This window comes from Nicotiana sylvestris, chromosome 4 (genome assembly GCF_000393655.2).
Source record: "Nicotiana sylvestris chromosome 4, ASM39365v2, whole genome shotgun sequence".
NCBI lineage: Eukaryota > Viridiplantae > Streptophyta > Magnoliopsida > Solanales > Solanaceae > Nicotiana > Nicotiana sylvestris.
Genome location: NC_091060.1, coordinates 2,663,449 through 2,689,984, shown reverse-complemented (window position 1 = coordinate 2,689,984; position 26,536 = coordinate 2,663,449). Strand labels below are relative to the sequence as shown.

General features: G+C 39.2%; 1 protein-coding gene across 3 annotated transcripts in view; it reads left to right on the top strand.

Moving 5' to 3' along the window:
• LOC104235164 (ABC transporter A family member 1) overlaps window positions 1–7,306 on the top strand; it is a 48,552-nt gene extending 41,246 nt beyond the window's left edge. The window contains exons 34-40 of one of the 3 annotated variants that reach the window (XM_070171719.1): window positions 1,514–1,664; window positions 2,344–2,480; window positions 2,580–2,654; window positions 2,730–3,033; window positions 3,817–3,950; window positions 6,645–6,703; window positions 6,792–7,306. In XM_070171719.1, coding sequence (XP_070027820.1) covers window positions 1,514–1,664; window positions 2,344–2,480; window positions 2,580–2,654; window positions 2,730–3,033; window positions 3,817–3,950; window positions 6,645–6,703; window positions 6,792–6,873 — 942 coding nt within the window. In that variant the 3' untranslated portion in view covers window positions 6,874–7,306. Of the gene's footprint in view, window positions 1–1,513; window positions 1,665–2,343; window positions 2,481–2,579; window positions 3,034–3,816; window positions 3,951–5,036; window positions 5,097–6,644; window positions 6,704–6,791 lie in introns of those variants that run through there. The other 2 variants (XM_070171718.1, XM_070171720.1) reach the window with 2 other exon arrangements.
• Window positions 7,307–26,536: the final 19,230 nt, after the last annotated feature.

Here is a 26,536-nt window from a genome sequence, read left to right as displayed (position 1 = left end):
TCGAACTTGAAATAAGACTTATGATTTTCCCATTCTCCACATTCTAACAGTAGGGGAGCATGATCAGAAGAAACTCTGGGTAACAACGTTTGGGAAATATTATTGAATTCATCATTCCATTCCATAGAGAATAGATGGTTTATTTGCATGTTTCATCAGGTGAAACTCGAGCAACTTATTGGAAATTTTGATTGAAATGAAAGGGTCTGAAGTTCCATGTGTTGGTAGTAATGGAATGCTTTCATTATCTAAAATAAACTAATAAAGAACCTCTCCCACCAAGAGATCAGTCCAATACATGAAATTATGATTTGGATGCCAATCTACTTATTCGAAAAAAATGATATGGATGTCAATATATTTTTTTTATCAGAAAAGAAAATTGTGAATATTGGTGTAACATTATTTTCCTGATAATTTCTTGATTCGTGGATTTTGGTTCAAGTGAAGTCTCTTCATGTTTGATCTTCCTCCTGTCTGAGATTCTTAAGCTAATTAGTATGAGATTGAGAGATATTCCAACTTACCTCTATCATAAAGGCAGCTCGGTACCTAGTACACTTGTTCAGAATCCTTTCTCTAATTACTTTTTGAATATGCCAAGCCTCTGCTGCTGTGCCTATAAGGACGAGTTTCTCTCCTGGTTCATGTCCACTTATAGTGCCTACAGATGATGATATTTAAAGTTTAGGGTGTGATTTTTACGGAGTAAAATGTTTTCCGGGGAAAATTTGTTTCTTTGGAAAAACAATTGTTCATATAATTTTCCATTGTTTTTTTTGTTGGAAATTAAAGTTGGCCACTTGTACTAACAGCAGATTGCGGTGGATGTAGCATGGAGGTGGTGTTTTGTGTAGTTTTGAATATTAAAGGTTGACAATATTGTTCCTTCTACAAAAAAGGTTGACAATCATATTAAAATGTTGGTTGAAACAAAAGACATTGAGATAGAACTAGAATAGTTTAAGAGGAATTGACTTATACCTCAATGACATAAGTCATTTTTCACGTAGGAAAATATTTCATCCAGGATTACATTTTCCAGGAAACCATTTTACATCATGCTGCACTCTTAGTCATATTCTCTGATTTATTATGTTATTTGCAAGTCTGCTTTTCCAGATGTTCTTTAAGACATGTTCTTAATGGAGAAATTTGATGTTACTTTGTGGAATCATCTAATGGTATGCCAATGAGAGGTCGTTCTGACACCATTTTATTGCCTTTGGAGAAAGTTCTTGTCTCACAGGGAGAAGGAAAAACCTGTATAAAATGGGAATGACAGCAAAATAATCATCTAAACTTTAATGACTGCAAACAAATCAATTTTTTTTTTTGTAATGCCATGAAATTAGAGCTTGAATGAGAATGACAATCTTCTTATTTGACCAAAAAAAAGAGTGACAATCTTCTTATTTGACCAAAAAAAAGAGTGAAAATTTGCTCGAGTGTCTTTGTTGAAGTGGTCTTTGTTGACCATCAAATGGTTTTTGATACTAGTACATCTTGACAGGTTGTTATGCAAAAGTTGCTCGAGTTTGACCTGATGAAACATGCAAATAAACCATCCTTTGCCTTAAGCGGAGGAAACAAGCGCAAGTTATCTGTTGCAATTGCAATGATTGGAGATCCGCCTATCGTCATTCTTGATGAGCCATCCACAGGTCGTTAAGTTACCTCTAGTCATTCCGCCAATATCTTTTTATGTTTGATATTTTTATCTAAATTTAAGCAGTTTAAATCGAGAGGTTCAATAAAACCCATTCTAAATAGCAAAAGAAACAATTTCCCAAGGGCATGACCTAGTGGTCAATGAAGTGGGTTGAGAACCATGAGGTCTCAGGTTCAACTCCCGGCGTAGGAAAAAACACCAGGTGATTTCCTCCCATATGTCCAAGCCTTAGTGGACAGGGTTACCCGGTACCTGTGCTAGTGGGAGGTAGCAGGTAACCCGTGGAATTAGTCGAGGTATGTGTAAGCTAGCCCCGACACTATGGTTATCTGATATAAAAAAAGAAGAAGCAATTTCCACCTTTAAGCTGGGAGTTTTAGTGACCACATTCTTGAACATATAATTCCTTTGGAATGGCTTTGAATTCATACCTTTGCAGATGTTAGATCTTAAGTTTAGGCCATAGCTTCTGAAAGTTATTTTGTTTGGAGTCTTATAGGACTCTTTAGAAGCTATTTTAACATATGAGGGGCCTCTAGTTTTTTGAATTCACAGAATCTGCAAACCTGCTCTCTTCCCTATTTAGAATTTCTGTAACATAAATGTTCAAGTGATAGCTTTGTCTAGATACTTCTCTTACAAAATCTTTATCTGTATTGTCATTTTTCCAGGTATGGATCCTATTGCCAAACGTTTCATGTGGGAAGTTATATCTCGTCTCTCAACTAGACGAGGAAAGACAGCTGTAATTTTAACTACTCACAGCATGAATGAGGCGCAAGCTCTGTGCACTAGGATTGGGATAATGGTATCTGAGCAGTGTTCTTACCTTGATTATAAATAATCCCATTTTCCAAAGGCCTAATTCAATGAATTTTTTTACCTCTTATTCTTAATGTATCCCAAGGTTGGAGGCAGGTTGAGGTGTCTTGGTAGTTCTCAGCATTTGAAAACTCGCTTCGGGAATCATCTTGAACTAGAGGTACTTGTGACGCTTATTCCACACTCATTTTCAAACAGAACTATTTATATATCCTTTCTGCATCTTTATCTCCAGGTTAAACCAGTTGAAGTCAGCTGTATGGATCTGGAAAATCTCTGCCTGCTAATTCAAGAGAAACTATTTGATATTCGTCCTCACTCTAGGAGTATATTAAATGATATTGAAGTATGCATTGGAGGTACCAACTCTATAGCCTCAGAAGACGCATCGGCAGCAGAAATAAGCCTATCAAAGGAAACGATCATGGCTGTTGGACAGTGGTTTGGCAATGAAGAAAGGGTGAAAGCACTAGTATCTGCAACTGATGACTCTTGTAAAATTTTTGGTGACCAGTTGTCAGAGCAGTTAGATCGTGATGGTACATCAGCCTATATCCTTAAATTTCCTCCATTGCATGCCTTTTGGATCTTGCTTTTTTTTTTTCCCCTTTATATTTTATTGGTCAAGAAGAAAATAAATATTACCTTAGATTGCCGGTGTCCCAGGGGAATGTTAAGCAATGAAACCATGCTAAAGGAAAAATCTTCAGTTAGTGGTCTCTCAGAGTAGTTCAATAATTGATTTCTCAAATACCCTCTGATAAGGACACCCCTTCTATTAGAGAGGAACTTGCGTATCTTCTTTTTACATTGTAAACATGACTCATTTGAGTATGCATGTAATATTTAAGGTTGTTATTTGTTGAATGTTTGCAGTTTTGTTATATCAATATTCAGTATATGGATAAATTTTCAGTTGGGAAAATAATTCTTTATGATCATCTATATTGGTTGACGCTAGTATGTTAGAAAATGATATAACTACTCTATTTACTAATCAGTAGATTTTTCTCACCTGAAACTGTTTATTATTTGGAAATTAACTATACTCGCATCACAATCTTTTGACTTCCTCACGGTACACAAACTTGTTGAGCTCTTACATTGTTGAAAGGCTAAATATTCTTGTAATAGTTTCTTAATTGTCCCGTCCATTCTATTTCTTGGGTTTTGGAGCTCTACTCTTTTTCACCATCATTTGATTCTCTCTTATGTCGATGAAATCTTCTGCTGCTTTTCTTTGAATGGTCTTCACAGATAAGTGCATCTAATGAGAACTAATCTTTTTTATTTTTTTGCTTGCCTCTCTGGAATCATGCTAGATGGACTCCCGTTGCCGATATTCTGTGAGTGGTGGTTGGCTAAGGAGAAGTTCTCCAAAATCCATTCATTCATTCAGTCTTCATTTCCTGGCGCAGCATTTCAAGGTTGCAATGGATTGAGTGTTAAATACCAGGTAATGTCATGTTGAACATGTTTATTAATAAAATCTTACCTTGTGAAAAAAATGCCATGTTGAACTGGTCGCAGTTCTTTTTTTTGATTTGCACCGGGTGTCCGAGTCTCTTCGAGCCCCGACTAATCCCGGGGTGCACAGGCCCTCGGCAGGGAGTTTCCCGCAAGGACACCACGGTTAATTCAGGTTTTACCCAGTTCGATGGCCCTCAGTGCACCCAGTGGGTTTCGAACTTGAGACCTTGAAAGGGAGCAAACCCCAAGGCTCAAGTCAATTGCCACCAGGCCAACCCCTGAGGGTTCTGGTCGCAGTTCTTTTGCATCCGGAACTCCTCATTGGTTGATATATAAGATGCTCTTTCACCAATAAGAGTCCAGGCTAATTAACTTTACCTATTAGTGAAGCTTAGATAATAAAATCAACTTCATAGAAACATCTACAACAGATTAAACCTCTTTCCCTCTCTGGCACCCCTGGACAGGAAGAATGGGCTAGCATTCTAAATTGCACGTGTGCGCGCGTCCAGTATGTCTTTGCTACTACCAATTGCAAGTAGCAAGATATTTTTGCTAAGCTATACGTGTGGACACGTCCCTATATGTACTAGAGTTGATTGTCGGTTAGTATAACTTTATCGGATAATATTATAACGAATCATGTGAAGTACTAATAAGTATCCCAACTTATTTGAAGGTGTTTGACTGAGCACAGAGTTTACGAAATAAAGTAAGACTTTTGAAACTTGTGGTCTAAAACAAATCATAAAAACTTGTATGGCTAGAAATCATCTCATTAAGAGTAAACTGGGAAATTTAAAGTTGAATTGTTACTAAATATAGAAAGGTGTCATTCTTTTTGGGACTAACTAAAAAGGAAAGCGTTTCACTTAAATTGGGACGGATAGAGTCGTATTTATCTCTCCATATTATCGAGGCTGTACTCTCTGGTGATCATAGAAGACGCTCATTCTCTGGGTGATGCTGTAGGATTAAGTACATCAAAATAGCCCTTTCGTTATGTATAGTCTGCAAGCTTGATTTGACCTATTTAAGAAGATGACATAATTTTGCGGTTCTCTGGTTATAGGATCCTGAAGCTAGTTTTGGTCAGCTTGATCTTTCTAGGTACTGAACAGTAAGTGAATACCATTGCTGATATTGAATTTAAAACATGTCTTATCTAACAATTCATTTTGCTTTATTGAAGTTTTCTGACTATATCTTTTATTATACCTTGACATGTCTTATCTAATTATTCATTTTGCTTTATTGAAGTTTTCTGACTATATCTTTTATTATACCTTGATGCTGTACTTAATTGTGTATTTACTACAGTTTATGTCTTGCGTAGATTACTTTTATATATATATATATATATATATATATATATATATATATATATGTTTGTTTATAAGCTTACCATCATTCGTCATTGACCACATAGATTACTAATATGTGAAGCAAGTCTTTTACCAAACTACACATACCCTTTTTTAACGACAAATATTTTGGTGAAATAACAAGTTGTCAACTTCCATTTCCCAATATTTGAATATTGACCTACTAATATGTGAAGCAAGTAGCAAGATATTTTTGCTAAGCTATACGTGTGGACACGTCCCTATATGTACTAGAGTTGATTGTCGGTTAGTATAACTTTATCGGATAATATTATAACGAATCATGTGAAGTACTAATAAGTATCCCAACTTATTTGAAGGTGTTTGACTGAGCACAGAGTTTACGAAATAAAGTAAGACTTTTGAAACTTGTGGTCTAAAACAAATCATAAAAACTTGTATGGCTAGAAATCATCTCATTAAGAGTAAACTGGGAAATTTAAAGTTGAATTGTTACTAAATATAGAAAGGTGTCATTCTTTTTGGGACTAACTAAAAAGGAAAGCGTTTCACTTAAATTGGGACGGATAGAGTCGTATTTATCTCTCCATATTATCGAGGCTGTACTCTCTGGTGATCATAGAAGACGCTCATTCTCTGGGTGATGCTGTAGGATTAAGTACATCAAAATAGCCCTTTCGTTATGTATAGTCTGCAAGCTTGATTTGACCTATTTAAGAAGATGACATAATTTTGCGGTTCTCTGGTTATAGGATCCTGAAGCTAGTTTTGGTCAGCTTGATCTTTCTAGGTACTGAACAGTAAGTGAATACCATTGCTGATATTGAATTTAAAACAATGCCAGAGGTATCTGGACGTTCCTCTATTTAAAATTTCCAACCCTATGTCTTAAGAGGCGAAATTCTCATTGTTAACCAATGCAAACCCCAACATTCTGGACAGAGGCAGACACTTGTTTCAGCAAACAGACGCATCTGACCGTTCAGGATACCTGTAAATTTTAACTCCTTTGTACCATTCAGAACAATCCAAAACTTCTTGGAACAATCCAAACTTTTTGAGACAATCCACTCCTGATGAGGACCTGGCGATTTAGGCAGACCACACTCCGGTTGAGAATCTACTCTTGTACTGATTTTGCAACATAGGTCCATCCTTTTAGCATTTTAGCCTCATTCAGCTAAAAGCTTGAGCGCTATGCCTCGTTAACATTTCAAACTATCTGAATAAGATTTCAATAGCCAAGGGGCAGAGAGTATTTTCCCGACGTATTACATAACTTTAGCATGTGGACATGATCTTCAATAACTGATGGATTCTTAAAATTGTTTCAGTTGCCTTGTGGAGAAGGTCTTTCACTTGCTGATGTTTTCGGATACATAGAGAGGAACAGGTACACTTTCCTTCATACTAAGTTCTTTTAGGATGTATATTCTTACTTACCTAATGCTCATCAAGTTGCAAAATATTGGAATCGACAGAAACCAACTTGGGATATCAGAGTACAGCGTCAGCCAATCTACACTTGAATCGATATTTAATCATTTAGCAGCAAGCTCCTGAATACTACCACTTCCAACGGCATGATTCCCTCTTGATTTTTTCGGTCTAAAGAGGGTCTGCTTATTCTGAGAGATGCCATTTTTTTCAGTACTGTCCACTAACAAGGACATAAAATTGTAAATGCGCTCCAATAATAGACTGTTCCTGGCCATTCCCTATATGTAACGGCTGTTTCGCTTTGTACAGTAATTATGATCACATTTATCCTTACACATTTTGAATGTAGCATCTCAGATGCATCATGTTAGAGTATTCAAGTGCAGCATCATGAGTTGATACTCTGGGACAAATGGAGAACGCAGATTTTGTGGTTACTTCCCTTGCTTCAGTTGTGGTTTGCTTTGGTTTTTCTTCTGTGACCAGCTAGTGCTATGCTGTGATTTGTATGTGTCACGTTTCCCAAGTATATATCAACTTCATGTTCCTATTAGCAGAGGCGGATCTGGGATTTAAGTTATATAGGTTCAACCTTTAAGGTTCTTAGCATTGAAGCATTGTACGTCTAAAGTTTTGGGTTCATATTTACTCCCTATTTATTGCAATTTTAGTTAAATTTTTACACATAAATTTGTACTTCGCATCAAAAGTAGTGGGTTCAGATGAACTCGGTACTAATATGTTGCATCCGCCTCTGCCTACTAGGTACTACTCGAACACAAATCTCTTGGAAGTGTTGAACTGCCCCTCTGTCGTGCACTCAAGGGTGTGGTTTAGCGATCATTCAGAGTATCCAAATCTAGAAATCTAGACAAAAGTTAGGTTATTTCTTAACATCTGTCAAGAGTAGCTGGTATCTTTCTTGGTGGGAAATATCAATATTCGGTGCAATCAATGGTGTATTCAAATTTAGATAATAGTTGTTAGGTTATTTCTTCACATTTGCCTAAATTACAGTCCGAAAAGTGCTTCTTATCTTTGTTGGTGGATAGTATTAGATATTATTTAATCTTATATTAATAATATTATGCAAAATAAAAATACAACAACAACAATTCAGTAGAATCCCACTAGTGGGGTCTGGGGAAGTTAGAGTGTACGCAGACCTTACCCCTACCCCGGAGGGATAGGGAGGTGGTTTCCGGGAGACCCTAGGCTTAAAGACAATAGATCTGTAACAACAGAAGAAAAATAGTATTAGCATTGTAAAAGACAGCAAATAAATGGAAATGCCAAAATGTGAAAGACAGCAAAAATGCGAAACACAACAAAAACCGCTAACAATCCTAGACAAAACACTATCAGACTAGCAGACACAACAAGGAGAAATGCTCGATTACCTCCTAACCTACAACCGTAATGCTCGACCTTCACACCTTCCTATCAAGGGTCATATCCTCGGAAATTTGAAGCTGCGCCATGTCCTGTCTGATCACCTCGCCCCAATACTTTTTAAGTCGCCCTCTACCTCTTCTCGCACTTGCCAGAGCCAACCGCACACACCTCCTAACCGGAGCATCTAGGCTCCACCTCCGCACGTGCCCGAACCATCTAAGCCTCGCTTCCCGCATCTTGTCATCCAAGGGAGCCACACCCACCCTCTCCCGAATATCCTCATTTCTAATCTTATCCATCCTAGTGTGCCCGCATATCCATCTCAACATTCTTATTTCTGCTACTTTCATCTTCTGAATATGTAAAATCTTGACTGGCCAACACTCAGCCCATACAACATGGCCGGTCTATAAATTAAAAACGGCCAAAAAAGGAGGATTTCTGTACAATACTTGTCAGATGCAGAGGTCAGAATGTACAATGAATTTACATAAAGCCAAAACGTGTTTTTCATTTGTTATAATGTGTAGTGGATAAAATTTGGTCGGAGCATTATAGTGAGACGTGTTTTTCGTCCGTATTAGCTTTGTCAATTTTCTTTCAGAAAAAAAAATATTTTACGACCGATGATTGTGGTGAAATGAATACTGTATTCTTTACTGTTAACTAAAGGTTTCGATTCGAATTGTGAAAATGAAAAAAATTATGAACGGAGTACTTCCCCCTTGTACTCCCCCTTTATGAGTTTTATATGGTGCGGATTTAAATTAGTCAGAACCCTAAAACAAGTATCAGACATTTTTTTTAAAAAAATAATTAGCATTTCGTCGTCCTTTGGTTGGACATTGATGCAACATTACCTATTGATAATCGTTAACTTTATTTCTTCTTAAAATTGGTTGAATTATGAAATAATTCGACATGTGTATTTAGGAAATAGTTAATAGTTTCTTCAAATTGAGTTCTTTTCCGATATATCTATTCAATATAATTAATTTTGAATTTATAACAAATATATAGTGTATTATTTTTTTTGATTTATATACTAGATACATCATGATTTATAACAGAAAATCCATCAACTAAAAGGAGTACGATAAAGTTCCGAGAGAGGTTTTATGGAGATGTTTGGAGGCTAGAGGTGTACCTGTTGTCTACGTTAGGTTGATTAAGGACATGTATGATGGAGTAAAGACCCGAGTGAGGGCGGTGGGGGACTCAGATCATTTTCCGGTCATGATGGGGTTGCATCAGGGGTCGACATTTAGCCCTTTTTTATTTGCTCTGACGATGGACGTGCTGACGCGCCACATCCAAGGGGAGGTGCCGTGGTGCATGCTATTTGCAGATGATATTGTATTGATTGACGAAATGTGAGACAGTGTCAGCGCGCAATTAGGGGTATGGAGGCAGACTCTGGAATCTAAACGTTTCAAGTTGAGCAGGACCAAAACTGAATACTTGGAATATAAGTTCAGTGGCGAGACTCAGGGAGGGGACGGGAGGTAAGGCTGGACTCGTAGGTCATACCTTGGGTCTATTATTCAGGGGGATGTGGAGATTGATGAAGATGTCACACATTGTATTGGAGTGGAATGGATGAAATGGAGACTCGTTTCTGGTGTTTTGTGTGACAAGAAAGTGGAATCGAAACTTAAGGGTAAGTTCTACAGAGTGGTGGTCAGACCAATGATGTTGTATGAGGCTGAGTGTTGGCCAGTCAAGATCGCTCATGTCCAGAAGATGAGGATGTTGAGATGGATGTACGGGCACACCAAGTTAGATAGGATCATAAATGAGGTTATTCGTGATAAGGTGGGTGTGGCCCCTATTGAGGACAAGATGCGGGAAGCGCGGCTTAGGTGGTTTGGTCATATGAGGAGGAGCACAAACGCCCCAGTGAGGAGGTGTGAGAGATTGACATTGGAGGGCCTACGAAGAGGTAGAGGTAGGCCAAAGAAGAGGTGGGGAGAGGTGATTAGGTAAGACATGGCGCAACTTCAGCTGACCGAGGACATGACCCATGATAGGAAAGTATGAAGGTCGAGGATTAGGATAGTAGAGTAGGTAGTCTAGAGTATTTATAATAGTAGTATTGGCACGTAGTCTCGGTTTCTAGTGGTGTAATGACCCAAAAGGTCATCACTCGTTTTGAAAGTGAATTCTGTGTTCCGAGGCCTTAAAACCTCCTTTTTGTCTCACCTCGATATGTGCGCGCAGTCTGGGCGTGTATATAGAAAGCTATAATGTGAAAATCTGTGGAAAGTGTTAAATTTTGCTTTTAAAAATGAATTTAAGTTGACTTCGGTCAACATTTTGGGTAACGGATCCGGACTCGTGATTTGACGGTCTCGGAGGTCCGTAGGAAAATATCGGACTTGGGTGTATACCCGGAATCGAATTCCGAGGTCCCAAGCCCGAGATATAAATTTTTTAAAGAAAATTGTTTTCTGGAAAATGTATGAGTTTTTGAAAATGAGATATGTTTGAAAGTGATGGTATCGGGGCCGTATTTTAGTTCTGAATCCCGGTACACGTCTAATATAGTATTTAAGTTGAGCATGTAAAGTTTGGTAAGAAACGAATTTGAAATGACGTGAATTGGACCATCGGTTGTTAAAAATGGAACTTAAGAGTTCATGAGATTTTCCTTGATTTTGATGCTAAATTCACTGTTAAAGGTGTTAATCTAGCGATTTGATCGCAGAAGTAAGTCCATATGATGTATTTGAGTTAGTATGCATGTTAGGTTTGGAGCCCCGAGGGCTCGGGTGAGTTTCAGATAGGTTTCCAGATGTTTTTACACTTAGAAAAAGTTGCAGGTTCAGAGAAGTTGCATCTCTCTGAAGCCATGTTTCTTGAGGACCGCGGTGAAACCTTCGTGGCCGCAGTGGCAATTATGCGGTCCGCGGTGGGGCAAGGCCATACCTTTGCGGCCGCGCTCGATTTCTTGCGGTTCGCGGTGGAGTTCCGCGGACGCAGTCCTTTCTATGCGGTCCGCAGAGAGGGTTTGAGAGGAGTATATTTAAACGGACTTTTCAGTTATTTTTCACTTTTCAAAACTCTAAAACATAAGAGGCGATTTTCCAAACATTCTTTCTTCTCCCAAAACACTAATACAAGCGAGTTGGTGGTGAAAATAAAAGGTAAAGCGGTAGTTGAAGCTTGAATTGTGTTCGTGGCATCGAGGTAAGTGTTTGGTCTAACCTTAGCTTGAGGGATTATGAGTTGAGTCTTATTTGCTATGTGTTAATTGTTGAGTACGATGTATAAGCATGGTGACGAGTATCTGTACGTTGGTGTCAAGCATGCCCGTGAGTCTTATACTATGATTAATGTGACTCCGTTTCATATTGCTCATTCTTTATATATTGATTTCTATTGATGAATAAGACTTGTGAAAGTATTATTGGTAATTAAACATTGTAGAGCGTTGGCTCACGTTGAGAATTGAGTTATTGAACATTGTAGAGCATTGGCTCAAGTTGAGAATTGAGTTGTGAAGTAAATGTGGAAAAGAGAAGAGGTTTACGATATTATCTCCCTTGCCGGGATGTTATTGCTTTGATATTATTTCCCTTGCCGGGATATTATTGTTTTTGTTATTATTGTTCCCTTGCCGGGATCTTATTTAAATATCATTGATTCCCTTGCCCAAATTGTTTGTGATTGTTACTTGGGTGAGGAAGAATGTAAAGCACGAAGGGTGATACCGTGCATGATATTTGTGAGAGAGTGTAAAGCACGAAGGGTGATGCCGTGCATGATTTTTAGAGTGTTAATACACGAAGGGTGATGCCGTGCCAATATTGTGAGGTAAAAGTACGAAGGGTGATGCTGTGCCGCACTATGTACAATTCCGTACCGATTAAATTGATTTTTATGGTGAGGACAAGAGTAAAAGCACGAAGGGTGATGCCGTGCAGATTATATTGATTCTTATGGTGAGGACGAGAGTAAAAGCACGAAGGGTGGTGCCGTGCACTTGTCTTTTATTTCTGATTCTTGTTGGCAAATTGAACTTCGGTGATCCTTATATTTATCTGTTATTCTTCTATTATTATTTGATGTTTCCCGCAGCATGTTTCACCCTCCCATCCTTAACTGTACATTCCTGCTTTTGCTTTCTGCTGTATATGATTTAACTGCACGGGTTTATTTGGTAGTCTGGTCTTAGCCTCGTCACTACTTCGCCCAGGTTAGGCTAGGCACTTACCAGCACATGGGGTCAGTTGTGCTGATACTACACTCTGCACTGTGCGTAGATCCTGGTGCAGCAGCTTTCAGACCTTAGCTTTGGGTTGCTGCCTTCAGTCCATTCGGAGATCCGAGGTAGTCCTGCAGGCGTCCGTAGGCCTTGTCTTCTCCTTCTATCCTTTCATCCTATTTCATTTATGTATTTCAGAGACAGTGTTGTATTTATTTTTCGAACCCATATTTGCAGCATTCCTAGTGTGAAATTGTGATACCAATTCTGGGTAGTTATGTTTAAGGATTTGTATTGGTGATATTTAAATTGTTTTATTCTATTTTTCCACTTATTAAATTCCGCTGTTTATATAATGTTGACTCTTAATTGTTAATGGATTAAAATAAGATAAAGGGTAAATAATGCAAATGGTTGGCTTGCTTAGCTTTCACTAGTAGGCACCATCACGACTCCCGAGGGTGGGAATTCCGGGTCGTGACAAGTTGGTATCAGAGTTTTAGGTTACTTAGGTTTCACAATTCACAGACAATCTTAGTAGTGTCTGAGGGATCGGTACAGAGACATTTGTATTTATCCCCAGAGGCTACAGGGTTAGGAAAAACTTCACATCTATTCTTTCCTGTCGCGCGGTTTGGTTTCCCAATGCTGATTGAATTTCTACTCGGTTCTTTCGCAGATGGCGAGAACACGCATTTCCTCATCCACCGATCAGCAGCCTGAGCCCCCAGCAGCAGCTCCCACGAGGGGCAGAGGGAGAGACCGAGGTCGTGCTAGAGGCTGAGGCAGGGGCAGAGCTCAGTCCAAAGCAGCAGCACCATCAACGGAGCCTCAGGTTGAGTTTGATGATGAGACTCCGGCCTAGGCAGTTCCGGTGGGCCCAGCTCAGATCCCAAAGGGGTTCATTGCTACCCCAGTACTCCAGGATGCTCTAGTCCGACTAGTGGGCCTTATTGATACCCAATTTATTCCTGTATATTTTTATATGCAAAATACTTTCAAAATAGCATACGTATGCATATATAAGCATGTCCAAGTGTTTTATTATTTTTTCAATTTTTAAAAGATTTTTAAATCAATTTATCGCCTTATTTTATCAGAAAAAACCAATAATTATTTCCCAAATTATCATTTTTGGTAACTCCTTTATTGAATTCTCATATTTATACCAAAATATAGCTAAGGTAATTTTTGCACATTTTTTACAGATTTATTTAGCTTTTTAAAGTTAAATTGCATATAATTGCAATTTTAGCCTATTTTAAGATTTAATTGTGTTTATAATTATAAATTTGATTCCAGTATTTTTAATTTAATAATTACATATTATTAATCGATTTAGTACCTTTAATTTATTTTCAGAAATTATTTTACTATTTTTATAAAATAAATAAGGAGAAAATGGCTATTTATATTTTAGCCCCGTTTATTTCAATTTTAGCCTTATTTGAGCCCCAAATGAACCCAATTCCCAATCTCAATTCCCCAACCCAATTCTAATTTAAACCCGCCCCTGAACCGATTAAATCCTACCCGACCCAGACCCCTCTCATCCTGGCCGTTGATCTCAGAGATCAACTACCCCTATTCACTCTTACCTTTTTAACCCAAACGACCACCCTAACCTTCTCATTTCTCACCTACCATCCGCCTCTGAACTCTCAAACTCTCTCGAATATTCCCAAACCCTAACCACCACTTACCACCACCTCCACCTTGAAACCCACCGGAATCCATGGCTTCTCAGGCTTTGAGAGTCCTATACTCACCTTCTCTTGCTCCCACACGCTTGATACCTGAAGATTCAAGGCCTGACCTCGAAGGTTTGCACCCATACCTCTATCGATTCAAGGTTCCACGACCATCTTCGGCTTTACTCCGGCGTACCATGGTGGTTTGAGCCTGATTCTGACCTCTCCGACTCAAATCGTTGACCTTTCAAAGCCTATCTCACCTCTAGGGTTCTTTTGAAACCCTAACCCTTCGAGGTTTCCTTCAATTTCCTTAGATCCGTTGTGTATCTATGCTCTCCTTGAGTTTTCAAATGATTTCCCTAACCTTTTTTTCAAAAATTACTTTCAAAACCGCTTCGTTTCCGATCTAGGGTTTTCTGAAAATGTTTAAGTGTTTCTCTGACTTTCTCTCCTATGTCTTTTGTGTTTATTTGCCTCTACTGTGTTCTTATGTTTTCTTCTACCTTGTATGTTCTTCTACTGAGTTTTTACACTCCGTTCTTGTATGTTCTTTTATTGAGTTTTATATACTCCATGCTTGTATGTTCTTCTACCATGTTTTCCATACTATGCTCTCATATGCTTTTCTACTGTGTTCTTATATTTTTTGTCTTCTACTATGTTCCAACATGTTCCTCCTACTGTATTTTCTTGCTAAGTTCTTAAGTTTCCTTATTTTCCTTCTATTAAGCGCTGTTTAAATTTCTTCTGAAAAATCTCTGAAGCATGTTTCTTTTACTGTTCCTATCAGTGTTTTTCTTTTGAGTGCTTCTACTGTGTTCCGAATGTTACTTTGCTATCATGTTTTTCTCATGAGTTTCTGTTGATGAAAGAAGCATGCAAGAGGTTTCAACTCTGAAACCTCTGAGCCTGTTTCAACTACTTGCCTTCTCATCTCTGTACTTGATTCAGTGTGGAAACCCTAGAATTTGGGGGTTCCATCAAGCTTGATTATGTGATTTGATTGAACTTAGGGTTTATTTCAAAACCTCTAACTCTTTCAGACCCATTCCTTGCTTTCATACGACTCTAACCTTTTGCTAAACTTTTCTATACTGGATTTTCTACTGACTTTACAATGACACTACAGTCTTCCTTCATGCTTAACATGTTCGTATGCTCCTTATATATGATAGACTTCCCTTTAAAATAGCTTCTGAATTTGTGATTAGTTCCTACTTCCCTCTGAATATGGGTCTAATTGATTCCCTATTATTTGCTGATTTCCCTTAAGTTAAAAACCTTTCCCATCTTTTGACTCGGTTCATTCATATAAAATTTCAGACCCTTTTGATTTACTGGTTGTTAATTGATCTTCTTACCTTATTCGCACAAACCGTGTATTTCAAAAACCCCGTCCTTAAATAACTTTTATGTATTCACCCCTAATTGCCTACTTTGTACAAAGTGTTTGATTAATTTCTTTCCTTAATTGGTTTATACCCGTTTGAATCTGAATCCCTTAACTAAAGGGAGTTTTGTGTAATTGATTGACAATCAACTCTTCAATTATTTCTTACCTTATTTCTACTTGGTTTTACACTATAAAAGGGCACGACCTTTCTTCACACGGCAGAGGACACAATTCACAATCTCTTCTGAACTCTTACTCACATAATAGAACTCTCTCTACTTGTCTGCACTGAGGTTTTTACCAGACTACTGCATTTTCTCTACTTATTTCTTTGAAACTGGTATGTCCTAATTTCAAATTTCAGCATCCCCATAATGTGTTTACTTACAGCTTTCTGCATATATGTCTACTTTACTACTTCTGCAGAGTTAAATACTTAAACTAGCATGTTGATTCCCTTTTGCTTGTTTCTGCTATGAATCCTTATTCTCTATTTCCCTTTATGTGCTTTGAGTTACAGTTTAAGACATGGCAATATACAAGTTATTGTCTATGGATTGAACTTGATCCCTTAGGGGATCCTAACCTCTAAACAATGTGTTCCAGTAGGCTTATGGGTGTGCCGGCATCTCCCATTATTGGGTTATGCCGACTAGCCTGCTTTTTACCTCTTGCAACTCCTCATTCCCTATATCCCCATGTGAGCTGTTTCCTTTTCCCTTTCCCCTTTCAGAATTCTGCACTTACACTCTCTCTTAGTTCCTAAGTTCTGCCCCCTCTTGTGAGCCTTGCCTTGTGACCTTGAGTTCCCTCTGAACTTGGACACCTGAGGCTGGCCCTTTCACACTGCATTTTGGCTTAATATGGTGATACATTTGGGTGTAAGTACTGCCCGGGGTTCTTATGAAACTCTTAGGTAACTCTGACACACCCAAGTGGGAGAAAGGCTTTGAAACATGATCTTTGGAGTTGGTTTACTTCATACTTCAGACAGTAAGTCTGAATCAGGCTCTCCTTGGTTGTAATTTTCAATTCCTGATGTATTTTTTCTTTATTTTATTTGGACTGTAATAACTTGTAATAACTTTTGGGGATGGTTAGTGAAAAGGGAAGGGTAATCATGCATGTAAAAGGAGTAGATATCCTGCTCATAGGGAATTTCTGATTTCTGCATATCACATAGATATCCTGCCTATAGGAATTCTGCACTTTCATATGTAGATACTATGCCTATAAGGAATTCTGCACCCATATAGATATCCTGCCTATAGGTTTCTGAAATTCTGTATTCATATGGATATCCTGCCTATAGTTAAATTTCTGGATCTCTCATATCGATACCATGCTCATAGTTAACTGAAAATCTGAATCCTGCATATGCATCTGTCACTAGGCAAACCTGTTTATAGGGCTTAAACAACTAACTGCATTTAGATATCATGTTCATGGGCTTAAACGAAGTACAACATTTAGATGCCATGCCTATAGGATTTCTGCACTCTTGTTATGTCAAAGTGTTTAAAATCAACAACGCCTAGAAAGCATGCCTATAGGAATTAATAACCAAGTCTGAAGCGTCTTACTCATCTACAAATCTAAAATCATTGTCTAACATCTGGGGAATTTATGATCTTTTGTCAAAACTCGTCTTTCCTGAATAACTGACAAACTTTTTCTAAAATCAGTATACTTCATCTTTTCTGAAATCAGTAGATATCATGCCTATAGGTTTTCGTCTAACATTTAGGCAAGCCATAGGACAGTTTATAAACTAAATCAGATTTTATTAACTACAACCAGCATGCAAGCCTGATTCGGGCTTCTTATCTAAAATATGCAATAAATCAGTCTGCCCCAACTGTTAAGTTTAATCAGACCCTAATCAGTACGTGTAAGACATGCTAAACTATATGCTTTTCTTTGATTTAAGGAGGTATGTTTGAGCTCTTTTATCTATTTATATGCTTCCCCAAACTTGTTATATGTGTTTTGTTTGTCACCTTAGTATTTTACCTTTTGAAACCACAAATAAGCCCAATACCTCCTTCCTCTAGGATTAGTAGTCCCAAGTGCCTCCGGGGCTGATAGGATTGGGGCGGGTAATAGCATGCAATAAGTAAATGAGACCATTATGCACTTTAATACCTTAACGGGGTGGGAAGAGTAGATATGGATATGATGACCACACAATAACATCACGTGTAGCCCCTCACTGAGGAGTGATTACCGGATGTTGTGTGGGGTGATCCATATTATTAATAAACCTAAGACCCCCCTTCCTTTGTTTTCTTTGTTTCTTTTAAATCTTTTTTTAAACCATTTCTTTTAAGAAAATCAACTCTTTTAGTTCCTTTTTCTTACTTTTGTAACCATTACGTGAAAATCCCCTCTTATTTGAAGCCTTTATTTGCCTATGTGTTATTTACACTTAAGTCACTACAACAGTTTGGCCGAGAACCACACTAGTGGATCCTGAGGGGTGCCTAACATCTTCCCTTTGGGATAATTTCAAGCCCTTACCCAATCTATGGTTACTCAAAACAAATCCCTCCTAATGTCCTAATGCACTTTAATAATTAGCTGGCGACTCTTCAATTCAAACCCAATTCCCGAAAGGGAACGAGTTGTCCTCCCAAATGTCACAAACTCGATTTTCGTGAGAAAAATGGGGCGCGACAAGCCTTATGAAGAGTGTCACCCGGGCAGGCTTACTTCCTGTAGCACCAGCCGTCTCTCAAGCTGGGGGAGGAGCACAGACTCCCGCTACCCGCACTCCGGAGCAGATGGCTCCCCAGTTTCAGACTCCAGCAGCTCATCCAGTTGGAGCAGTTTAGCCGGGTGTGGTAGCTCAGATCGGTGATGGAGTCGCTATGTCTGCTAATGCCTTGTAGAGGTTAGACAGGTTCACGAAGCTCTTCACTACCACTTTCATCGGTCCATCTTCTGAGGATCCCCAGGATTATTTAGACAGCTGTCATGAGGTTCTCAGGAATATGGGATAGTGGAGACCAATGGGGTCGACTTTGCTTCTTTTCATTTGTCTGGATCCGCCAAGACTTGGTGGGGAGATTATTGTTTGGCTAGACCAACAGGGTCACCAGCTTTGACTTGGGATCATTTTCTCAGCTATTTATGGAGAAGTTTCTTCCTATTACTTAGAGGGAGAACTATCGGAGGCAGTTTGAGCGTCTTCACCAGGGTTCTATGACTGCTACTCAATACGAGACCAGATTTATTGACTTGGCCCGTCATGTTCTTCTTATACTTCCCATTGAGATAGAGAGAGAGTGAAGAGGTTCATTGACGGACTCATTTAGCCCATTCAACTTCAGATGGCCAAGGAGACAGGGAGCGAGATTTCTTTTCAGGAGGCGGCCAATGTGGCTAAGAGAGTTGAGATGGTTCTATCGCAAGGGAGTGGTCAGGGGTCTGACAAGAAGCCTCGTCATTCGGGCAGGTTCACTGGTGCCTCATCTGGAGGCAGGGATTCTTTTGGTAGGGGCCATCCTCCTAGGCCGTTTCATTCAACACTTCAGGCTTCTCACAGTGCTCCAGGTGAGTGTGGTTCTCGTATGCAGTATTCCGATCAGTTGCCCTACAGTGCACCGCCAGCTCCTATCAGTGCACCTCCGCTCCAGAGTTTTCAGAGTGGTTATTTAGGCTGTCAAAGTCATCCTCCGAGGGATTATTATACATGTGGCGATATGGGGCATATTGCTAGATTTTGCCTTCAAGCACCGAACAGCTCTCAGCATCAGGGTTCTCGTGCCATGGTTCAAGCACCGAGAATTCCATAGCTAGCTAGAAGTGGAGGTGGAGGTAGAGGTATTAGAGGTGGAGGCCAGCCAACAGAAGGCCGTCCCAGAGATGTAGTTCAGAGTGGTAGGGCCCAACCTGAATGTTATGCTCTTCCAGCCAGGCCTGAGGCTGAAGCTTCCGATGCAGTTATAATAGGTACTGTTCTGGTTTGTAGTAGAGATGCTTCAATTTTATTTGATCCGGGATCTACATACTCCTATGTGTCATCTTATTTTGCACCGTATCTGGTCATGCCTAGTGATTCTTTGAGTGCTCATGTATATGTGTCTACACCGGTGGGTGATTCTATTATGGTAGATCGTGTACATCGTTCATGTATAGTTGTGATCGGGGGTCTTGCGACTCGAGTAGATTTATTACTATTAGACATGGTTAATTTTGATGTCATATTGGGGATGGACTGGTTATCACCTTACCACACTATCTTGGACTATCATGCCAAGACTGTGACCTTAACCTTGCCAGGTTTACCTCGTTTAGAGTGGAGAGGGACTCTTGATCTTCTACCCGTAGTGTTATCTCATATATGAAGGCTCGACGAATGGTCGAGAAGGGGTGTTTGGTCTATTTGGCATATGTTCGTGATTCTAGAGTTGAGGTTCCTTCTATGGATTTTGTGCTTGTTGTTCGTAAGTTTCCTGAGGTATTTCCCTCATACCTGCTAGGTATGCCACCAGATAGGGATATTGACTTCTGCATTGATTTGGCTCCGGGCACTCAGCCCATTTCTATTCCGCCGTATTGTATGACCCCGCCTAAGCTGAAAGAATTGAAGGAGCAGTTCTAAGACTTGCTTGATAAAGGCTCCATTAGACCTAGTGTGTCTCCTTGGGGTGCATCGGTATTGTTTGTTAAGAAGAAGGACAAATCGATGAGGATGTGCATAGATTACCGACAGTTGAACAAGGTTACGATCAAGAATAAGTATCCATTGCCAAGGATTGATGATTTGTTTGATCAGCTTTAGGGTGACAAGGTATTTTCGAAAATTGACTTGAGATCTAGCTACCATCAGTTGAGGATTAGGGCATCTGATATCCCTAAGACAACTTTTCGCACTCGGTACGGGCATTATTAGTTCTTGGTGATGTCATTTGGGTTGACAAATGCCTCAACAACTTTTATGGATTTGATGAATCGAGTGTTCAGACCTTACTTGGATTCGTTCGTGATAGTCTTCATTGATGATATTTTGATTTATTCCCGCAGCCGGGAAGAGCATGAGCAACATCGGAGAGTTGTTCTTCAGACTTTGAGAGATAGTCAGTTGTATGCTAAGTTTTCGAAGTGTGAGTTCTGGTTGAGTTCAGTTGCATTCTTGGGTCATGTTGTATCAGCATAGGGTATTCAAGTAGATCCGAAGAAGATAGAGGCAGTCAAGAACTGGCCTAGACCCGCATCAACTATAGAGATCTGGAATTTCTTGGGTTTGGCAGGCTATTACCGTTGGTTGTGGAGGGGTTTTCATCTATTGCAGCCCCGATGACCAAGTTGACCCAGAAGGGTGCCCAGTTCAGGTGGTCGGACGAGTGTGAGGTGAGCTTTCAGAAGCTTAAGACAACTTTGACTACGGTGCTAGTGTTGGTTTTGCCCACAGGTTCAGGTCCATATACAGTTTATTATGATGCATCTCGTATTGGACTTGGTGCGGTGTTGATGCAAGATGGCAAGGTCATTGCTTATGCTTCGCAACAGTTGAGTATTCATGAGAAGAACTATTCGGTTCATGATTTGGAGTTAGCAGCCATTGTTCATGCGTTGAAGATTTGAAGGCACTACCTGTATGGGGTGTCATGTGAGGTGTTCACGGATCACAGGAGTCTACAGTATTTGTTCAAGCAAAAAGAGCTAAACTTGAGGAAGAGAAGGTGGTTGGAGCTATTAAAGGACTATGTTATCACCATCTTATATCATCCGGGAAAAGCCAATGTGGTGGCCAATGCTTTGAGTAGGAAGTCAGCCAGTATGGGCAGTCTTGCGTATATTCCGATCGGTGAAAGACCGCTTGCTTTGGATGTTCAGGCTTTGTCCAATCAGTTCGTGAGGTTGGATGTTTCTGAGCCCAGCCGTGTGTTAGCTTGCATAGTCGCTCGTTCTTCATTATTGGAGCGTATCTGAGATCAACAGTATGATGATCCTCATTTGTGTGTCCTTAGGGACACGGTGCAACACGGAGGTGATAATTAGGTTACATTAGGAGATGATGGAGTTTTGAGGCTACATGGTCGAGTTTGTGTGCCTAATGTGGATGGACTTCGAAAGTTGATTTTAGAGGAGGCTCACAGTTCCCGATACTCTATTCATCCGAGTGCCGCTAAGATGTATCAGAATTTGCGGCAGCATTATTAGTGGAGGAGAATGAAGAAGGATATTGTTGCATATGTGGCTCGATATTTAAATTGTCAGTAGGTAAAGTACGAGCATCAGAGACCTGGTGGTTTGTTCCAGAAGATTGAGATTCCTCAGTGGAAGTGGGAGTGTATCACTATAGACTTCGTTGTTGGACTCCCATGGACTTAGAGGAAGTTCGATGCAGTGTGGGTTATTGTTGATAGGCTGACCAAGTCATCATATTTCATTCCTGTGGCAGTCTCCTATTCTTCCGAGAGGTTAGCTGAGATCTATACCCGGGAGATTGTTCGTCTTCATGGTGTGCCCGTATCTATCATTTTGGACTGAGGTACGCAATTTACCTCACATTTCTGGAGAGTAGTTCAACGTGAGTTGGGCACATGAGTCGAGTTGAGCACAGTGTTTCATCCTCAGACGGACGGGCAGTCCGAGCGCCCTATTCAGATTTTGGAGAATATGCTCCGAGCTTGTGTCATTGACTTTGGAGGCTCATGGGATCAATTTTTCCCTTAGCAGAGTTTACCTACAACAACAGCTACCAGTCGAGTATCCAGATGGCTCCTTATAAGGCTTTATATGGTAGGCGGTGTCGGTCACCGGTTAGATGGTTTGAGCTGGAGAGGATCGGTTGTTGGGTACAGATCTAGTGCAGGATGCCTTGGACAAGGTCAGGATCATTCAGGATAGGCTTCGTACGGCTCTGTCCAGGCAAAAGAGCTATGTCGACCGTAAGGTTCATGATGTGGCATTCATGGTCGGCGAGCGGGTATTTCTTCGGGTGTCGCCCATGAAGGGCGTGATGAGATTTGGGAAGAGGAGCAAGCTTAGCCCTAGATTTATTGTCTCATTTGAGATTCTTGATCGAATGGGAGAGGTGGCTTACAGACTTGCGTTGCCGCCGAGCTTATCAGCTGTGCAACTAGTGTTTTATGTGTCCATGCTTCAGAAGTATCACGGTGATCCATCCCATGTGTTAGATTTCAGCATATCCAATTGGACAAGGACTTGTCGTATGAGGAGGAGCCGGTAGCTATTCTAGACCAGCAGGTTCGTCAGCTGAGATCGAAGAGTTTCCCTTCTTTTCATGTTCAGTGGAGAGTTCAGCCTGTTGAGGTAGCGACCTGGGAGTCCAAGTCCGATATGCGGAGCCGATATCCCCATCTTTTTTCCGACTCAAGTACTTCCTTCTTATGTCCGTTCGAGGATAAACAATTGTTTTAGAGGTGGAGAATGTGATGACCTCGTCTTGAAAGGGAATTCTATGTTCCGAGGCCTTAAAACCTCCTTTTTATCTCACCTAAATATGTGTGCACAGTCCGGATGTGTATCCGGAAAGCGATTATACGAAAATCTATGGAAAATGATAAATTTTGCTTTTAAAAATGAATTTAAGTTGACTTCGGTCAATATTTTGGGTAAACGGACTTGGACTCGTGATTTTGACGGTCCCGAAGGGTCCATAGGAAAATATGGGACTTGGGCGTATGCCTGGAATCGAATATCAAGGTTCCAAGCCCAAGAAATAATTTTTTTAAATAAAATTATTTTTTGGAAAATGTATGAGTTTTTGAAAATGAAATATATTTGAAAGTGATGTTATTTCCCTTGTCGGGACGTTATTATTCATGATATAGTTTCCCTTATCGGGATATTGTTGTTTTTGTTATTGTTCCATTGCCGGGATCTTATTTAAATATCATTGATTCCTTTGCCCAAATTGTTTGTGATTGTTGCTTGGGTGAGGAAGAGTGTAAAGCACGAAGAGTGATGCTGTGCATGATATTTGTGAGAGAGTGTAAAGCACGAAGAGTGATGTCATGCATGATTTTTAGAGTGTTAATGCACGAAGGGTGGTGTCGTGCCAATATTGTGAAGTAAAAGCACGAAGGTGATGCCGTGCCGCACGATGTACAATTTCGTGCCGATTATATTGATTTTTATGGTGAGGACGAGAGTAAAAGCACGAGGGTAATGCCATGCCGATTATATTGATTCTTATGGTGAGGATGAGAGTTAAAACACGAAGGGTGATGCCGTACACTTGTCTTTTATTTCTGATTCTTGTTGGCAAATTGAACTTCGGTGATCCTTATATTTATCTGTTGTTCTTCTGTTATTATTTGATGTTCCCTGCATCATGTTTCCCCCTCCCATACTTAATTGTACATTCCTACTTTTGCTTTCCGTTGTATATGATTTAACTACACATGTGTATTTGGTAGTTTAGTCCTAGCCTCGTCACTACTTCACCGATGTTAGGCTAGGCACTTACCAACACATGAGGTCGGTTGTGCTGATACTACACTCCGCACTATGTGCAGATCCCGATGCAACAACTTTCGAACCTTAGCTTTGGGTTGCTGCCTTCAGTCCATTCGGAGATCCGAGGTAGTCGTGCAGGCGTTCGCAGGCCTTGGCTTCTCCTTCTATCCTTTCATCCTGTTTCATTTATGTATTTCAGAGACAATGTTGTATTTATTTTTCTAACCCATATTTGTAGCATTCCTAGACCGTCTGTGAAATTGTGACACCAATTCTGGGTAGTTATGTTTAAGGATTTGTATTGGTAATATTTAAATGGTTATATTCTGTTCTTCCGCTTATTAAATTCTGTTGTTTACATAATGTTGACTCTTAATTGTTAATGGATTAAAATGGGAAAAAGGATAAATAATGCAAATGGTTGGCTTGCCTAGCTTTCACTAGTAGGCGCCATCACGACTCCCGAGGGTGGGAATTCCGGGTCGTGACAATTGTTAGTAGGTTTTTATGACTAATCGTTGTTTTCTTTCATTGTTGACCACCTTACTATCTTGTTGTTTTTTTTCTGCTTTTATATGGCTTTTTGGTACTGTCCTTTCTTGGCTATATTTTTATTAATGTGGTGCTTATGCTTTCCTAAGCCGAGGGTCTATTGGAAACAACCTCTCTATCCTCACAAGGTAAGGGTAAGGTTTGCGTACACACTACATTTCCCAAACCCCACAGTGTGGAATAATACTGAGTATGTTGTTGTTGTTATATTACTATCAATGTTTTATTATCCATATCTTAATTATAAAAATAAATTTTAGTCTGATTTAATTATAAATTGTTTTTATCGGAAAGTGCCAAGTTAACAAATTGGGACAGGCTTTTTATTATAATTTAAATTACTTTTTATCTACTTTACAGTCACATTAATTATTCAAAGAACTTCTAAAACAATTTGATATCAATTGAAAATGTCCTCCTTTGACTTGTTCAAACAATCAAAGGGTGACATCTTAACTCATCAAACCTTGAAAATTATTCTCGTTCTCTACTTGAAAATTAATTGATCTTTTTTAAACATGAATTAATTAATAAGGAATGAACAGATAGGAACCAAGAAGTTAATTTTAAAAAAAAAAAGAGATGATAATATGCTTCTAACGATATCAAAGCAGATAGAGGTTTTAGGTGCGAGTCTCACTATATTAACAAGAAGAACTTAACCTATAAAGAATTAGATTCGAGTTTGAGGGGACATGAAATGATAATACACTTCAACACGAAGTAATTCACCGTAAGATGACGTGAAATGATAACACACTTCAACACAGAGTAATTAATTCTTGCACTTTATAAAAGTAAAATAATATTTTTATGATTTGAGAAGTGATTATGAAAGTAAAATAATCTTTTTATAAAAGTTATGACAGCCGACTTTGAAAATTCTTCATAACTTTCAAATTCTTCAAAGTTCAATCTTCTATTGGCATAATCTTTGATGGCTACAAATTACCTTTTTCTTTTTCCTTCTCTCTGTTAGAATAGTAAAAAAAAAAAATAGCCTCGGTAGAAATGCAGGTTAAGACTCAGTGTCGGAGCCAGGATTTTCAGTAAGGGAGTCAACAACAATAACCCAGTATAATCCCACTTAGTGGGTCTGAGGAGGGTAGTGCGTACGCAGACCTTACCCCTACCCTGGGGTAGAGAGAGTGTTTCCAAATAGACCCCGACATCCTTCCTTCCAAGAACTTCCCACCTTGCTCTTGGGAAGATTCGAACTCACAACCTCTTGGTTGGAAGTAAGGGAGTCAAAATATAAAGAAATAAACTCACCGAGAAGTCAAGGAATGTCATTATATAGTATATATACATATTTTAAAAAAAAATATCAAGCTATACAGTGTAATTTTTCGGCGAAGGGTGAGCCACCTATATTTTTTGTTAGAATAGTCAAGGTTTCAAATCAAATTTGGACTATAATACAACGCCTTGAAGCTTTTGCTACTTTTCAAAGTAACTTTATTTCATCATAGTATATTGTTTTAAAATAATATTAGTGGTTCATCTTGAAGCCAACATCCTATTCTATATTAAGTATTTGTAACATCATGTTGTAACATTGTCTTGTCACTTTCCTCTCCTCCTTGTCCCACATAAAGTTGAATTTTCAACCTATAATCAATTATCCTATAAAATCTCTAAGATTTTGACCATCTCTACTTCCATAATTCATACACGTTATCTTTGAGGTCTTCAAGATTTGAGAGTCATATATTCTTTTTGTTCAACATAATCAAAATTTATTGGCCCGATAGATCTAAATTGTTGCCCATTAGACCATCAACGGGTTAAACGCTCCCTACCATGAAGCTTTTTCCTCTCATGGCTCTAGGGGCGGATTTATTCCTGCCGAAGCAGTGTCATGCGACACCGCTTCGTCCGAAAATTTTACTAAATATATATATTAATATTGTACAAAAACGGATAAGTAGGAAAAATGACACTACTTGAAATAAATTGTGTCCTGATGTGTTGGTAATATGCTTGTTTTTTCTCTAAGAGGTCAAATGTTCAAACCTCAATTAGGACATTTTTCTTTTACAAATATTTGAAAGGACCTTTGTAATAAAATTGTGATGAAGTAGAATTGAACACCTTTTCTAACTTAAGACT